The sequence below is a fragment of the Scyliorhinus canicula genome, chromosome 15 (genome assembly GCF_902713615.1).
Source record: "Scyliorhinus canicula chromosome 15, sScyCan1.1, whole genome shotgun sequence".
Classification (NCBI taxonomy): Eukaryota; Metazoa; Chordata; class Chondrichthyes; order Carcharhiniformes; family Scyliorhinidae; genus Scyliorhinus; species Scyliorhinus canicula.
Window position 1 is genome coordinate 123,460,554 of NC_052160.1, and position 18,598 is coordinate 123,479,151.

The window sequence follows — 18,598 nt, forward strand, 5'->3', positions numbered from 1 at the left end:
CCTCCCCAGGGTGCTCGATGGCTCCTGGGTTACTCCGCCAGGCAGGGGTGTGAGGGGAGCTATCCCCTGAGGCTCCCCTGTCACTTGGTGCTGCCAGTCCTGGAGACCAGCTCCGGTTTTGACCAGGTTCCGCATGCCCGCGGCCATGGAGTTCAGGGAGTGGATCATCGCCGTCTGTGACTCCGCCACATGACGCTGTGACTGTGCCACCCCCTTCTGGGTTTGTGCACATCAGCCAGTGACTGCGCCATCTCCCTCTGGGTTTGGCCACCTCACTCAGTGCCTGTGCCACATCAGCCAGCACCTGGGCAATGCCGCCGAAGTTCCCAACCATGGCCTGCTGCGACTGGATCACGCTCAAGAGAAAGGAATGAGGAAGGCTGAGGGATGAAGGGTGGAGGGGATGGGGGGAATGGTAAGGGGGTGGGGGAAGGCTGAGGAATGGGAAGAGGGGGTGGGAAGGGGAGAATGATGGACAAGGCCACATCCCATGTGAAGTGAGTGAGGATGAGGGCATCCCTGGCCCTTCGGGCTTGCCAGACCCTCGCCACTGCCGTCTTTCCTCTATTATACGGCTGGTCCTGCAGGTCCTCCACTGGCTCGTCCTCCAGTCCCTCTTGGTCTGGCGTCTCCACATCCTCCTCTCGGAGACGGCCACATCTTCCTCCACCTCCAGAATGTCACTCTGCTGCTGTTCCAGTTTGTGGCAGGAGCAACAGACCACCACAAAGCAGGCGACCCTCTGATGGTTTATTGCAGTTAACCCTCTAGAGTGGTGGAGGCATCAGAGTCACATTTTGAGTAGTCCAATGTACCGCTGAATGACAGCCCAGGTGTCCACATGGGCCTTGTTGTTTCGGGTCTCTTCATCCGTCACCGGCCGCTGTACTGGCATCATTAGACCATAAAACCATAAGACATAGGAGCACAATTAGGCCACTTGGCCCATTGAGTCTGCTCCGCCATTCAATCATGGCTGATATTTTCTCATCCCCATTCTCCTGTCTTCTCCCCATAACCCCTGATCCCCTTATTAATCAAGAACCTATCTATCTCTGTCTTAAAGACACTCAGTGAATTGGCCTCCACAGCCTTCTGCGGCAAAGAGTTCCACAGATTCACCACCCTCTGGCTGAAAAAAGTCCTCCTCACCTCTGTTTTAGAGGATCGCCCCTTTAATCTGAGATTGTGTACTCTGGTTCTAGTTTTTCCAACAAGTGGAAACATCCTCTCCACGTCCACTCTATCCAGGCCTTGCAGTATCTTGTACATTTCAATAAGATCTCCTCTCATCCTTCTAAACTCCAACGGGTACAGACCCAGAGTCCTCAAACGTTCATCATACAACAAGTTCTTCATTCCAGGGACCATTCTTGTGAACCTCCTCTGGACCCTTTCCAAGGCCAACATATCTTTCCTTAGATATGGGGCCCAAAACTGCTCACAATACTCCAAATGGTGTCTGACCAGAACCTTGTGCAGCCTCAGAAGTATATCCCTGATCTTGTATTCTAGCACTCTTGACATGAATGCTAACACTGCATATGCCTTCTGATGAGGCCATCAATTCACGCGACACGTGGTTAGAAGTGAACGGTGGTTTTAATCGTCTTACAACAGAGCCTGCCTGTGACAAGATGAACTCCAGATGAACTGGCAGGCAGGCTCTCAGCATCAACCTTTATACTTCCGGTTAGAGGGAGGAGCCGTGGGTGGAGCCAAGGGTGGAGCCCAGTACAAACTCCCGTACACTCCCAGTGCATCTCCCCCTAGTGGCAGAGCAGTGCAACTGCTCGTGTGCCGAGCTTACAGAGACATAGTACAACATGTGTAATACAGTGTGAATTACGCTACTGTGATTCACTACATTCACCCCCTGTAAAAAAGTCAAGTCTGGCGGGGGTGGTGGCTTACAGATTGAGTCTGTCTGGTGGCCGAGTTGTCCGCTGTGATTGGCGGAGCACCGGGATTGCAGCCCCCTCGGTTTGTTGAGGCTGATGTGGAGGCGCTGCTCGATGCCGTCGAGCAGAGGAGGGGCATCATCTGCCCGCGTAGAGGGCATCGGCAACCTTCCGGCGTGGTACGCCAGGCCTGGCGTGAGGTGGCTGCTGCCGTTAGTGCTGTGGGGCAGACCCCTCGCTCTGCAGAGCAATGCAGGAAAAAGCTGCACGACCTCACCAGGGCTGCCAGGGTAAGTGCCAAGAGGGTGCCCCCTGGTCACAACCATCCCTCCTCCCTTAACTTAATCACCCACCTGCCCCCCTGGCTCAGGGGGGTGGAGGGGGATTGGGGCAGAGTTATTTGAGGGTGGTTCACAAAGTTGTCACAGACCCAGCGCTCTGGCCTCCGTGGAGAGATGCAATGGTCTTATGACAACTTCACCCCCAAACTGTGCCAGTATCTGAACGGACTGCTGATACCTGCCGTATTGTAATGATCTACCTATGCCCCCTCACCCAACAGGCCAAGTCCGCTCACAACACCCGTGAGCGGCACAAGACTGGAGGGGGTTCGCCCAACCTGCTCCCCCTGACCACAGTTGAGCTGAGGGCACTGGACCTTGTTGAGGGGTCTGGCACCCGGGAAGTCGCGCTATGCGAGGTTGGCGGATCTGCAGCAAGTGAGACAACCCTCCTTGACAAACACCCACCCCTCCCCCATCCTCTGTCCCTTCACACACCCTGCCCACTGGGATACCTCCCCCATCCTCTATCCCTTCACACACCCTGCCCACTTGGACACCTCCCCCATCCTCTGTCCCTTCACACACCCTGCCCACTGGGATAACCTCCCCATCCTCTGTCCCTTCACACACCCTGCCCACTTGGACACCTCCCCCATCCTCTGTCCCTTCACATACCCTGCCCACTGGGATACCTCCCCCATCCTCTGTCCCTTCACACACCCTGCCAACTTGGACACCTCCCCCATCCTCTGTCCCTTCACATACCCTGCCCACTGGGATACCTCCCCCATCCTCTGTCCACACACCCTGCCCACTGGGATACCTCCCCCATCCTCTGTCCCTTCACACACCCTGCCCACTGGAACCGTCCAGCGGCCGGCCGAGCGAATATAAATAACCTGTTTCATTCTCTTCCCTAGGACGTGATGCCGAACGACCAGGGCCGTCTGGCTGCAGACGGACACAGGCATCTGCCCCCACCTCACCTGGGGCCGAACGACAGAGTGTGCTTAATCAGCGGGTAGTTCCATCCTCCCCAACCCAATCTGCGGAGCAGGAAGCCCAGAGGGTGGCGATACCACAAGCCACAGAAATGACCAGCGAATACCCTGCGGACTCTCAGCGGCCCCATACCATAGAGGAGGCGTTAAATACAGACGACCTCGTGCTTGCGGCACTGCTATCTCCCACACCATCCATCATCCAAGAAGCACTCACCCCGGCGGGCCTATTTAGTGATGAGTCTCCTGGGTCACAGTCTGGTTCGCACATCACAGCTGAGCAGGTACAGCAGGTGGAGGTCGGAGCAACCGAGGGCCCGGACTGGCGGGGGCCTGGCCAGGCCCAGCATGCAGCTGGCCCCAAGACGTTTTCTGAGTTCCTGGAGTTTCTCAACCCACCCGCACAGCCGATGCCTGAAGAAACCCAGGGTAACAATGACGGGATGAGGGCTGTTTTCCAGACTCTGCAGACGCTGTTAGAGGAGTCGAACCGCGTCCACGAGCAGGGAGTGGTGCCGCTCATGGCAGCGACCCAGTCCGACACCGCACGGATGGCATCCGCGGTGGAGGCAATGGGTCAGGTTATGCAAGGCGTTGGGGTTAATGTGCACGCGTCATTCTCGGCCCTGGACAGGGTTGCCCTCTCACAGGCAGCAATGTGCCAGAGCCAAAACGACATTGCCGGCGCCCTGCGGGCCTTGGCCCAGTCTCACCAAGTCATGGCCCAGTCGCAGCAGTCAGTCGCCGAGAGCATCAACCGCCTGACACATGTGCTGGATGGCGTCGTGCACTCACAGGTTGAGGTCGCACAGTCCCTGGCGGGAATATCTAACTCCCTGGACTCCGTGTCTGCAAACGTTCGGATCCTGGTGGATACCGTCGCAGGCCTCCAGGACTGGCAGCGCCAGGTGTCGGTGGCGCGACGGGGCACCTCCCCGCTCGCACCTCTGTCCCAAAGTGAGGCCCGGGGGCCACCGGGCTCCCCGAGGGAGGAGGAGGTTTCGGGGCCCGTCCCATTAACTCCATCACGGGACGTCCCGGAATTCTCGGCCTCCCCCCGTCCCATCCCTGGTGCATCGGGTGGGCAGCAGGCAGAGCAGGGTGGCACAACATCACCCGAGACGCCCGCAGAGCAGCCTGGCCCATCAAGGCCGGGTCGCCCCAGGAAACGCTTGCCGAAGGAGAAACAAGTCGAAGGGGGCGATTCGCAGCAGTCCTCCTCCACTCCTGCTGTATCATCTGGGGACTCACGTAGACGTAGTGTTAGGGCCCGTAAGGCAACAAAGTGAGACACAGAGTAAGTTGGCACGGGTGAAGGGCACAGTTTAGTTGTAGGGGCTAGTGCACCTGTAAATGTTTGTTCACATTAAACGCACTGTTCCACCTTACTTGTAATACCGTGTGATTGTTCCACAGCCACAGGAATCGTGATGGTGACCGAGTGTCGCTGGGGTTGACGAACGGTGAAACTTCGGTGCCGGGTGTGCAGTCCCTGCCCCTCCCCCCACCCCCTCCCACAGCTAGCCCACGCGGGCACGTGATGGAGTGTCCATGACGAACTCAGCGGCCACCAAGGTGGATGGTTCAGCTGTTACCATGGGTCAGACTCTCTCTAACGATTCTGAGCTCACAGCTCTTCGCAGAGCGGGCTGTCATCATTCCACATGGCACTGATCACACCCGCTGACAGAGCCATCAATGTTGTGCCATACCGTCTGGACCCAGTGGTAAGGGTGATGTCGAAGTGGAGCACTGTACACTGAGAGGGAGTGGGGGGGGGGGGGGGGCTGTGGTGGTGGCAGTTATGTGTTGACCCTCTGCCCGACTAGCGATGCAGGTGGTGGTTTGGTGTTCAGCGGGGACGTCACATGCGACGCGTGAACCGTGCTGCCACCAAGGAGTCGCGTGCCCGCCGTCCTCGCCGGGTCTGTTGTGCCGCCTCCTGGGCATCACCAGCACCTGGGTCATGTCTGCGTGCTGCGCCCGCCACTCCGCCAGCCTCCTCCTCCTCCTCCTCTGTGCTGGCACCACTGCCACTGGTTTCTCCCTCCGCCTCCTGCAGCAGGTCATCTCCCCTCTGCATCGCGATGTTGTGCAGCGCACAGCAGACCACAACAATGCGAGCGACCCTGTCGGGCTGGTACTGCAGGGCCCCTCCGGAGCGGTCCAGGCACCTGAATCTCATCTTCAGGAGGCCAAGGCAGCGCTCCACCACACCCCTGGTTGCTGCATGGGCATCGTTGTATCGTGTTTCCGCATTGGTCTGAGGCCTCCGTATAGGCGTCATCAGCCAAGACCTCAGCGGATAACCCCTGTCGCCTAGCAACCAGCCCCTCAGCCGGGGGGGACGTCCCTCAAACATCGCAGGGATGAACGACTGCGCCAGTATGTAGGAGTCATGCACACTCCCTGGGAACCTTGCACAGACATTCATGATCCTCATGTGGGGGTCGCATACCACCTGGATATTCATGGAGTATGTCCCCCTTCTGTTTGTGAACACGTCCCTGTCCCCTGCAGGCGGGCGCATGGGGACGCGAACACAATCGATTTCCCCCTGCACCCTCGGTATCCCGGCCACTCTGGCAAATCCATGAGCTCATGAGTCTTGACTTGCTTGGTCCTCGGGAAAGGTGATGTAGATGTTAGCGATGGCATAGAGGGCGTCAGTCACATCCCGGATGCACCTGTGCACCGATGACTGGGAGATCCCGGAGACGTCCCCGCTCGGAGACTGGAAGGAGCCGGTAGCATAGAAGTTAAGAGCGACCGTCACCTTGATGGCAACCGGGATCGCGTGTCCTCCCCCCATTCCACGTGGGGCGAGGTGCGCCACGAGGTGACAGATATGTAACACCGTCTGCCTACTCAGCCGGAGTCTCCTCCTGCAGGTGATGTCCGTCATTGTTAGGAAAGAGACCCGGACACGGTACACCCTCGGCCTTGGTCGTCACCTCTGGTGCCGTGGCTGCACCCTCACTCTCTCCTCCTCCTCCTCCTCCTCCCCATGCTGCTCGACGACTGGCAACTCCTCAGCCCGTCCCTCTGCTGCTGCAGCTGGCCCTGCATCCACTGCGGGTTGTGGCTGTGGATGCTGCTGCATCTCCAAATGCAGTGCAGCGGTCCCAACCACTGCGCAGAACATAGCCGTTCTGTTCACAGACATTGTGCTAACCTACAGAAGGGTGGTGAGGGTAGAGAAACGCGACATGTTAGACGCAGGTTAGTCGACAACTCGGCAGCCGCCTGCCACGGGATACCTGTGTGTCCCGGTGGCCTGGACGCGCTGCTGACACGTGGGCAGCCTAACCCCTGGTCACTTTAGGCATCCAACGGGCAGTAAACTATGTCCTCCTCACGGGTGCGTCAGTGGCCTGTGGCCGTAAGCCACAGGGCAAACAGCGGCCTTGTCCTTGTGACCGGCACGCCATGGCATGGTGGCAGACATTTTGTTACGGGGTTGGACGGCTCACTCGCTCACTCTCTCCCTAACACCCCCCCCACTCCCACTGCCCCCCTCCATCTCTCCCACTCCCCCCCTCCATCCCCACTGCCCTCCTCCATCTCCCCCACTCCCCTCCTACGTCTCCCCCACTCCCCCTCCGTCTCCCCCACTCCCCCCTCCGTCTCTCCCACTGCCCCCCTCCTTCTCCCCCACTCCCCCCTCCATTTCCCCCACCTGCCCCCTCCATCTCCCCACTCCCCCCCTCCGTCTCCCCCACTGCCCCCCTCCATCTCCCCACTCCACCCTCCATCTCCCCCACTCCCCCCTCCGTCTCCCCCCCACTGCCCCCCTCCGTCTCCCCCACTGCCCCCTCCATCTCCCCCACTCCCCCCTCCATCTCCCCACTCCCCCCTCCGTCTCCCCACTCCCCCCTCCGTCTCCCCCACTGCCCCTCCACTCCCCCCACTCCCCTCCTCCGTCTCCCCCACTCCCCCTCCGTCTCCCCCACTCCCCCCCTCCGTCTCCCCCACTGCCCCCTCCATCTCCCACTCCCCCCCTCCGTCTCCCCCACTCCCCCCTCCGTCTCCCCCACTGCCCCCTCCATCTCCCCCACTCCCCACTCCATCTCCCCCACTCCTCCCTCCGTCTCCCCCACTCCCCCCCGTCTCCCCCACTGCCTCCTCCATCTCCCCCACTCCCCCCTCCGTCTCCCCCACTGCCCCCCTCCGTCTCCCCCACTGCCCCCCTCCATCTCCCCCACTCCCCCCTCCATCTCCCCCACTGCCCCCTCCATCTCCCCCACTCCCCTCCTCCGTCTCCCCCACTCCCCCCTCCGTCTCCCCCACTCCCCCCCTCCGTCTCCCCCACTGCCCCCCCTCCATCTCCCCCACTCCCCCCTCCGTCTCCCCCTGGCCCCCTCCATCTCCCCCACTCCCCCCTCCGTCTCCCCCACTCCCCCCACCGTCTCCCCCACTGCCCCACTCCATCTCCCCACTCCCCCTCCATCTCCCCACTCCCCCCTCCGTCTCCCCCACTCCCCCCCTCCGTCTCCCCCACTGCCCCCCTCCATCTCCCCAACTCCCCCCTCCGTCTCCCCCACTGCCCCCTCCGTCTCCCCCACTGCCCCCTCCATCTCCCCCACTCCCCCTCCATCTCCCCCACTGCCCCCCTCCATCTCCCCCACTCCCCTCCTCCATCTCCCCCACTCCCCCCTCCGTCTCCCCCACTCCCCCCTCTGTCTCCCCCACTGCCCCCCTCCATCTCCCCCACTCTCCCCCCTCCGTCTCCCCCACTGCCCCCCTCCATCTCCCCCACTCCCCCCTCCGTCTCCCCACTGCCCCCTCCGTCTACCCCACTCCCCCCTCCGTCTCCCCCACTGCCCCCCTCCATCTCCCCCACTCCCCCCCTCCGTCTCCCCCACTCCCCCCCCGCTCTGGACCCCCCTCCCGTTCTCATGGATGCCTTCCCCGTTGTGGCCAGACTCGAGCGGTGCGCTGAGCGGTGCGCTGAGCGGTGCGCTCACCTCCTGGAACCAGTCGTCAGCCAGCACGACTGGTTGATGAACTTAAAAAGCAGGTGTGTTTCACCTCGTGTAAACAGTGCGCGATTAAGTCGGGACTTCGGCCCATCCGGGCCGGAGAATAGCGGAGGGGCCAAAAACTAGCAATTCTGGTCATGTCGGGGGCGCGTTAGAGGCGTTTGGCGGGAATGGCGACTTGGAGTCTGTGCGGGGTTCGGAGAATAGCGGGAGTGCGTTGGACCAGCATCGCCGTAAAAATTTGCGACGCCCGCTATTCTCCGATTTTTCGTAAGTCGGGAGAATCGCGCCCAAAGCTTCCCAAAATCTGAAAAAGGTACCGCCACTCCACCCGGTTGAAATCCTTCTCCACGTCCATAGAGACCACCACCTCTGGTACCCCTCCCTTCGATGGGGTCATGATCACATTTAATAATCATCCAATGTTACTGGAAAGCTGCGTGCCTTTTATGAAACCCATTTGGTCCTCTGCAACCACCCCCAGAACGCATCTTTCCATCCATCCCACCACTAACTTATCAAACACTCTTGCATCTGTATTCGGTGATATGGCCTGTATGACCCACACTCCAATAGGTCTTACCCCTTCTTTGTGATTAACATGATCGACACCTGGGTCAGTGTCTCTGGTAGCTCCTCCTTCTCCAGGACCTCACTAAACATCCCCAATAAATGTGGTGCCATCTCCGTTGCAAACTCCTTAGAGAACTCCGCTGGGGAACTGTCCGCCCCCAGGGCCTTCCCCGACTTCATCACTTTTATGCTCTCCATCATCTCTCTCAGCCCTAGCGCCTCCTCGAACAACTGCCTCCTCTCCCCTTCCAGCCTTGGGAATTCCAGCTCATCCAAAATCCTCCCCATATCCCCTTCCTCACCACCCAGATAGGCGCTGTATAACTTCTCATAATACTCTTTGAACACTCGTTAATCTTCCTGCGCTCCGACACCACTTTCCTCTTCCCTGTCCGTACCCTCAGCATTTTTGAATTTAGAAGAATGAGGGGGGATCTTATAAAAACATATAAAATTATGGAGGGAATAGATAGGATAGAAACAGGGAGGTTGTGAGTGAAACTAAAACTAGGGGCAAAACCTCAAAATAAGGGGGAGCAGATTTAGTACTGAGTTGAGGAGGAAATTCTTCACCCAAAGGGTTGTGAATCTGTGGAATTCCCTGGCCAGTGAAGCAGTTGAGGCTACCTCGTTTAATGTTTTTAAGGCAAAGGTAGATAGATTTTTGAACAGTAAAGGAATAAAACATGACGGTAAGCGGGCGGGTAAGGGGATCTGAGTCCACTGAAACATCAGCCATGATCTTATTGAATGGCAGAGCAGGCTTGAGGGGCCAGATGGCCTATTCCTGCTCCTAGTTATTATGTTCCATGGACATGACCTGTCTCCATAGCTGATGGGCTAACATATGGCTCGCCTTCTCTCCATATTCATACTGCATACGGAGGATTGCTGGGCAGGCCTCTGAAAATTGACCCCCAACTGTGCGGAGTACTCTGCGAACACGCCAATTCTTGGGGCCCGGTGCCGGTCTCGGAATGAAATTGGATTCTCCACCCCCGCGCCAAACGCTGTTTTGGCGCTGGGCTGAGGAGATTCCAGCCCCATGTCTTAATCAGGAGATTGACTCCCTACTGTAGGACAGGTCTGAGGTGTTCAAGTTAGGCGACCCTGACCTTTAGAAAAATCCAGGTACGACCTCCAGAAAGCCATCCAGGAAGCCAAGAGACAATATCAGACCAAGATAGAGTCGCAGACTAGCGTTACAGACTCTCGTTGGTTGTGCCAAGGCCTAAACAACATAATGGGCTACAAAGCAAAGCCGAACAGTATCTCCGGCATCAGCGCACCCCTCCCCGATGAACTAAATGCATTCTATGCTCAGTTCGAGCAGGAAACTATCAATCCACTGTTGAGTGACCCAGCAGCCCTGGACACACTCATACCTACTGTCACAGCTTCCGAAGTCAGATTGGCCTTCCTGAAAGTGAACCCTCGGAAGGCGACGGATCCGGATGAGGTCCCTGGTCATGCACTCAGAGCCTGCGAGGACCAGCTGGCAGATGTGTTCGTAGGCATCTTCAACCTGTCCCTACTCCGCTCAGATGTCCCCAACTGCTTCAAGAAGTCCACCATCATACCGAGGGCCAAAGAAGAACCAGGCAATGTGCCTCAATGACTACCGTCCGGTGGCCCTGACATCAATTGTAGTGAAGTGCTTTGTGAGGTTGGTCATGAAGCACATCAACTCCATATTCCAGGGATGCCTTGATGCAATTCGCAATCGATCCACAGCAGACGCCAGCTCCCTGGACCTACACTCATCCCGGGAGCATCTCGACAACAAGGACTCCTACATCAGACTCCTATTTATTGACTACAGCTCCGCCTTCAACACAATAAACCCAGCCAAGCTCACTCTGCAACTTGTTACACGACTTTCTGACCCACAGAACACATTCGGTAAGAATAAACAACACCTCCTCCACGATAGTCCTCAATATCGGGGCCCCGCGAGGCAGTGTAGGTTTTATAATAATGTTTATTTGTCATAAGTAGGGTTACATTAACACTGCAATAAAGTTACTGTGAAAAGCCCCTAGCGCTACATTCCTGGAGTTGTGAAGCAACAGTGCTACCCACTGTGCTACCATGTCTGCCCATTAGCCCCCTACTATACTCCCTAGGCATACACGACTGTGTGGCAAAATTTGGTTCCAACTCTATCTACAAGTTTGCTGACGACACAACCACAGTGAGTCAGATCTCAAACAATGACAAGTCAGATTACAGGAGGGAGATAGAGAACCTAATGGAGTGGTGTAACAACAACAATCTATCCTTCAATGTTCTGTACACGCTCCTGTCTGCATCAATGGGCTGAGGTGGAGATGGTTGACAGCTTCAGATTCCTAGGTATGCACATCACCAAAAATCTGTCCTGGTCCACCCACATTGGTGCTACCACCAAGAATGCACAAATGCGCCTTTAATTCCTCAGGAAACTAAGGAAATTCGGCATGTCCACACTGACTTACAAACTTTTACAGATGCACCATAGAAAATATGCTATCTGGCTGCTTCACAGCCTGGTATGGCAAGTGTTCGGCCCAAGACCGCAAGAAAGTTCAGAGAACACCGCCCATTCCATCACACAAACCCGCCTCCCATCCATTGACTCCATCTACACCTCTATCTACACCTCCCACTGCCTGGGGAAAGTGGGCAGCATAATCAAAGATCCCTCCCACCCGACTTACTCACTCTTCCAACTTCTTCCATCAGACAGGAGACATACAAGTCTGAGAACACGCACAAACAGATTCAAAAACGGCTTCTTCCCCACTGTTACGTGACTCCAGCGCCGGCCCTAGGGTTGCAGGCGCCCCGGGCAAGCTGAACATCGGCGCCCTTGGGGGGGGGGGGGGGGGGGGGGGGGGGGCCGAGAGGGGGGGGGGGGCGAGAGGGGGGGGGCCAAGAGGGGGGGGGCCGAGAGGGGGGGGGGCCGAGAGGGGGCGGGGCCGAGGGGGGGGAGGACCCGGGGGGAGCGGACCCGAGGGGGGGCGGGGGGGCGGACCCGAGGGGGGGGCGGGGGGGCGGGCGGACCCGAGGGGGGGGGCGGGGGGACGGACCCGAGGCGGGGGGGGGAGCGGACCGAGCGGGCGAGCGGACCGAGGGGACGGACCGGGGGGGGGGGGCGCCCTGGGGGAGTGCGGCCACCGCGCATGCGCTGGTTGCCGCCGGCCCAACTGCGCATGCGCGGGACCCGAGTCTGGCGCCCCCTAGCACATGGCGCCCCGGGCAACAGCCCGAGTTGCCGGTGCCTTGAGCCGGCCCTGCGTGACTCCTAAACGACACTCTTACAGACTGACCTGATTACTACTATACTCTTGTCTACTTCACCCATTGCCGGTGTCTATGTATTTACATTGTGTACCTTGTGTTGCCCTATTTTGTCTTTTATTTTCTTTTCATGTACTAAATAATCTGTTTGAGCTGCTCGCAGAAAATACTTTTCACTGTACCTTGGTACATGAGACAATAAACAAATCCAAATCAACTATCTCGTACAACAATCATCCATACTCCTCTTTCCTCCTCCTATCTCTGTGCACCTTGAATGAGATAACTACACCCCGGACCATCGCCTTCAACACCTGCCAAAATGTGCCGCCGATACCTTCCCACCCTGATTCAACTCCACATTGTTTCTGATCACCCACCGCATTTTCTCACAGAACCCATTTGTCCGCCAAAAGCCCTGAATCTAACCTCCAGCCCAGCCTCTACTCGTGTCTCGAGCTAAGTCTGAGCTACAGGTATGATCTAAGATCATGATTCCCGCATACTCCCCCCCCATCACCTTCGCTCAGCTCACTGCGAAAAAGTCAATACTGGGGTATACCTTGTACACTTGCGAGAAGGAGTACTCCCTCTCCCTCAGGTTCCTAAACCTCCACGGATCCACCATTCCCATCCTTTCCATAAATCCTTTCAGCTCCTTCACCATCCTCAACCTTCCCATTGACTTAGGGCTTGGCCTATCCAACCTTGGTTCCAGCAGGCAATTTGAATCACCCCCCATAATCAACTGATGCATGTCCAGGTCTGTGAAGATGTTCCCAGCAACCCCTTCACAAACCCCGCGTCGTTCTAATTCAAGGCATAGATGTTCACTCGCACCACTGCCTCCCCGTCCAACACCCCACTCACCATCACATACCTCCCACATGGGTCCCACACTTCCTTGGTCCCTACAAACCCCATCCTTTTGCTCAGCAGAATGGCCACCTCCACGAATCCCCATGGAAATCCTTCCGCCAGCTTCAAATTTTTAGAATGGTATATACTTAGACGCCCATGTGACCACTTGCTGCGGAGGCGGTTGGATCACGGGGGGGCCTTTAGATAGGGGGTTAATTGTATGGAGATTGACCCCAAGTGGTGATTATTGGTTTATTACCACGATACGGCAGAATCTTGATTTCGCCAACGAGAGCGGGCCGATTAGATCGCAAACTGATCGGCGTCTGGCACAGTTCTCGTCTTTGGCCTTTCCCGTGATCTAACAGCTTTGTTGCACTCTCGCTTCCGTGCAATGCGGCCATTAAATCGCGCCTATTGCTTCAGAATCAAAAGTTCAATGGTCTATTCCTTTAAAGAGGCTAGCTGGCTGAAGCTGAAAGACCTAGTTTTCCAGTTGCTCTAATTTCACAATAGGACAAATATGGAGAGATGAGTTAGTCTTGCAGTACACAATGGTACAGAACATCAGATGTTCCAGGAGAAAAATAGTGTTGATGATGGTCAGGCGATTTAAAACCTGCAGAGAGAATTGTTTTGTTACTACCTGTTAGATGGAAATTGGCAGTCTATCAGTGTTCAGCTCCATAAGACAATATTACAGGTGCTAGCAGCTGTGTATGTGTGTGTCAGGGTGGGGGAAGGGGCTGCTTATGAATACCTTTCATTTCTTCCTTTGATATGGACAAAGTATACATATTCCTGGTCTGAATTCTTGAAATGGTTAATGTTTCATCCAATGTGAAGATTACAAGAGCTTTCGGAGTCCCTTTGTCCTCCCAGATATTTGTCTCCATTGGCCACAGCTCTGCCTTAGAAATGTTAAGACATGTGCAATATTTTGGAACTTGATTTTCTGCAGTCACAGAGAGCATTATCACTTGTTTAAAGACAACGAGGTACGTGCTGGCTTCTGAAGGCTGCAAATTCCTTTTGTAACTAGGCAGGCCTCATCAGTGTGAAATGTTTGTTCACTTTTAAAAATAATAATGGTTTTATAAAGCAGTCAGGATGATATATATATAGAATTTTTTACAGTGCAGAAGGAGGCCATTCGGCCCATCGAGTCTGCACCGGCTCTTGGAAAGAGCACCCTACCCAAGGTCAACACCTCCACCCTATCCCCATAACACAGTAACCCCACCCAACACTAAGGGCAATTTTGCACACTAAGGGCAATTTATCATAGCCAATCCGCCTAACTCGCACATCTTTGGGCTGTGGGAGGAAACCGGAGCACCCGGAGGAAACCAACGCACACACGGGGAGGATGTGCCCTTCACATCTTCTGGTCATGACATGACAAAAACTTAATCCCCATCTTTTCATTACACTCTCAAGATTAAAAAAAATATGACTTACCATCACTGCAGGTAGGTGGCGATGGCTCAAATATATTATTTTCACCGCAATAAATTACATTGCTGCCAACTACTGTCAACCCTTTGTTACACCTGTAGGAAATTGCGTCCTTGTACTTGTACTCAGGTCCAAATCCTGACACTATAAAACTATTTTCGGGAGATGGAGGGCGTGGACACCGAACAGCTGACAAGAAAACAATGCATCAATCAGTCCCCATAAAATAACTGGGTGTACTTTTAACACATGTTGCTTGAATTTTGCTTTTCTTTTAAAATGTATTCCCAGCTTTCAGCAGAAAAAATATTTTGTGGGCAAGGAATCTTATGTACATTCATACAAAATGAAGTAAACAAATAGGTAGGTGAGATTCTCAGTTCGGGAGATTATGGGCTGGATTCTCCAATTTTGAGGCTGTGTCCAGAGCATGGGCGGGATTCTACGTCTCGCCACACCAGGGGCGCGATTCTCCGCAAATCCGGCGTGCCGTGAAACTGGTCGCGTTTCACGCCAGCCTCGGAGCTCCGTCCCGGGACCTGATTCTCCCCCCCGGGTGGGGCTAGTATCGGGGCCCGGGGAATCACGGCAACGCGGAGTTAGCGAACGTCGCTAACTCCGCCCGCCAAGAGTCACGGCGGCTGACGTGCACGATGACGTCAGCCGCGCATGCGCGGATGATGACATCACGCAGACGCGTCAAACCCGCGCATGCGCGGCCCGTCATGCCCCTCAGCCGCCCCGCGGACTGATCCTGCGGGGCGGCAGAAGAACAATTAGTGCGCGGGTATCGGACCCGCTGCCCGCGATTGGTGCCCACCGATCGCAAGGCCCATGCCACCCTTGGCACAGCCATGGTGCGGCCGTGCCAATCGGTGCTATGGTTGTCCGGGACGTGCACTTTGCGGCCGTTTTCACGAACACTGAAAGCAGGTGTGATCGCGGCCGTGAAAACGGCCGTAAACTCCGCGGTATTCGGCCCATCGGCCTGCGGAGAATCGCTGTTCGCCGTAAAAAAATGTCGAGCAGCGATTCGTGTCGGGGGCCGGCCGGAGTGGGGGGGAGAATAGCGGGAGGCCGTGAAAATTGTCGGGAAGGCCCTCCCGCTATTCTCCAACCCGTCGTGGGCAGCGGAGAATCGCGCCCCAGATTTCTGCCCCGACCGGCCGGCAGGATTCTCTGATACGCCGGCCGGTCAATGGGGTTTCCCATTGTCGGGCAGCCCCACGCCGTCAGGAAACCCCGGGCTCCAGCATAATGGAGAATCACGCCGGCAGAGAATCCTGGCCCATTTGCCTAGTCCTGCGACCAAAAGGTCGATGGCGCCCCCGTACCGATGCTCCGCCCGGTGGGGGCTCGCAGCCGCGCTACGTAAAGCTTTACCTGCAGATAGGGACGGAGAATTGCCGGGTCTGTGACCGCGCATGCGCACGGCGGCGGCCTACAGTGGTCACGCTGTACATTGCGCCGGCTGCATGCGGACCACTTTGGGCCACATAGTGCCCCCCTGTAACCCCCCTCGCCACCACCGGATTACCCCCACCAGTCCCAGCCGAAGCTCCCCCAGTCAGTGGAACGGCTCCCCACCCAAACTGTGGCGGACACAGTCCACAACCGCCAGGTGAAGTCACTTAAAACTGTGAGCACATGCCCCCCACGCTATCGGGAAGTTGGCTCATCGGCGGGGGGGAGCATCCGAAAAACGGCGCTGTCTCCGATTTTGGCGTAAAAACGGATTATCCAGCCAATCGCGAAAGCGATTTTGCCATTGGCAATCAGAGAATCCAGTCCTAGGTTCTCCCGCCGGGGTTGAATTGCAACTGAACAAGAGTGCAAATCAGGATGGGTTTTCCAATCCTACATCATGCAAATTTATGCCATTTTGAGCATGCGGCCCAATAACGAGGTCCTGTGGCTGGCCACCCCTCACCCCGCCACATCGCAATTCAGCCGTGCACCCCTTCCCGAAACGCAATTCATCCCCCCACTCCTGGACTTTCTAGGTCCCCCCTTCCCGAAAGTATGGGGGTAATGCGACCCACCTCCACAGACCCCCCTAAATAAAGAGACCTCTCAGAGATCCCCTAAATAAAGTGATCCCCAGAGATCCCTTAAATAAATAGACCCTCCCAAGAACCCCGTAAATAAAGAGACCACCTAAATAAGGAGAACCACCACGGAGACCTCCCTGATATAAGATGATCTCCAGAGACCCCCTAAATAAATAGACTCACCCCCCAACCAGGAACCCCGTAAATAAAGAGACCCTCAGAAACGACCTAAATAAGGAGAACCACACAGAGACCCTCCCTATATAAAGTGATCCCAGAGACCCCCTAAATAAATAGCTCCCCCCGGAACCCCAGAACTAAAGGGACCCCGAGAGACCACCTAAATAAGGAGAACCACCACAAAGACCCCCTATATAAAGAGATTCCCCCATTGAGACCCCTAAATAAATGACTGCCCCAGAAACCCTCTAAATAAGGAGACACCCACAGATCCACCCCTCCAGAAAATAGAAACCTGCCAGGAGGCTTCTAAGAACAGAGATCCCTGTCATTAAGCTCCCCATAAAAGAGATCCCTGTCAGGAAGTCCTCCAGAAAAGAGAGCCTGCTAGGATGCCCCCAGAAAAGAGAAACCTGTCAGGAAGCCCCTCAAAAAAGAGAAACCTGTTAGGAAGCCCTCCCAGAAAAGAGAAACATGTCAGGAAGCCCTCAGAAAAGAGAGACCAACCAGGCAACCCTTAGAAAATGGACTCCAGTCTGGAAGCTCGAGAGAAGTCCAGACAGAGGCAGTGAAAACAGTTACTGTTGTAACACTCAGGCAATATTCCTACTGCCTCAGGCACATTAAGCATCAGATGTCAATTCCTGGAAAGAGAAACCAGTGACTTTACTAACTGTAACCACTTCAAACAGATAAGTGCTGTCAATTTCTTGCTGAGCACTTAAAAATCACTCAAGCGTGATGGGAGGTGATTGGAAAGCACTTAACTCTGGTTGAAGCGGTTGATGTTTATAAACATTAGTTAGAGCACTTCAGTTACTCAAGCGTGAAGGAAGATGAATGAAGCAAAACGACAGCGGTGTGTGTCTAGAAGCTGTCAATCTCAGCCTAGTGAGGGAAATTAATGAATGGCTTGCAGCTCAAGGGTCTGAGGAGTTTAAAAACAGATCACTGGTTTTTCTTTCTCAAAATTAATTCTGAGCCAGCAGGCACATTGCAGAAGTGAGTATTACAACAGCATTTTTTTTCGCTGTCTCTGTCTGGTCTGCTCTCTAGCTTCCAGACAGGGGTCTCTTTTCTGGGGGCTTCCTACCAGGAGTTTCTTTCCTGAGGCTTCCATTTTTTTAAATTATAAATTTAGAGTGTCCAATTCATTTTTTCCAATAAAGGGGCAATTTAGGGTGGCCAATCCACCTACCCTGCACATCTTTGGGATCTGAGGGCAAAACCCATGCAGAAACAGGGAGAATGTGCAAACTCCAAACGGACAGTGCCCCAGAGTCAGAATCAAACCTGGGACCTCGGTGCCGTGAAGCAGCAGTGCTAACCACTGTACCGCCATGCTGCCCTTTTCTGGGGCTTCCTGACAGGATTCTCTTTTCTGGGGGCCATTATTTATGATGTCTCCATGGGGGCTCTCATTATTTAGGGGGTCTCGCGTGAGGGGGGGGGGGAGGTGGCGGCGGAATGTGGGGAGGTCTGGTGGGGTGACCCCTGGATGGATTTGCGGGGGAAACTCATGAGGGGAGTTGCCCTCTTGGCCCACCATGAGATCCACTACACCAGTGCCGCGCTTGGCCATACCTATAGTAATCCCTCCCGCCATGTGATTCACAGCCTGGAGAACTCCGTGGGCCCATAGAATATGGTGCCAGACCCACTAAATGGATGCAAATGGGTCATTAAGAACCATTTGCATCCTCCCGCTGGCACAAGACTCGGTCCAGCTGCCAGCAAGGGACCTGAGCTTTGGAAACGGGTTGGCACCAAGCGCCAATCCTGTTTTCTTCACTAATGGAGGGCTCTTTGCCTCATGGAGAACTCCACTATGGGTGAAATTCCCAGCCAGTATTTTGAAACTTCATAAAATGAGGGAGAAAATGGTATCTCCAACCTCTGTACTTTGAATTCCCCAAATGATAAAAAAATTATTTCTACATTATTTTCAGTGACTTCATCTGCTATCCTCTGCTGTACATGTTTAACTTAGCTTGAAGTTTCTTGAATTATCTCATCCACACCATC

At 55.5% G+C, this 18,598-nt stretch overlaps 1 protein-coding gene across 2 annotated transcripts in view; it reads right to left on the minus strand.

Annotated features, from left to right (window-relative positions):
- The window catches only part of LOC119979022 (membrane cofactor protein-like), a 221,241-nt gene that overhangs the window by 99,246 nt on the left and 103,397 nt on the right, over positions 1–18,598 (minus strand). For both annotated transcript variants that reach the window (XM_038820994.1, XM_038820993.1), the window contains exon 6: positions 14,346–14,531. In XM_038820994.1, coding sequence (XP_038676922.1) covers positions 14,346–14,531 — 186 coding nt within the window. The remainder of the gene's footprint in view (positions 1–14,345; positions 14,532–18,598) is intronic.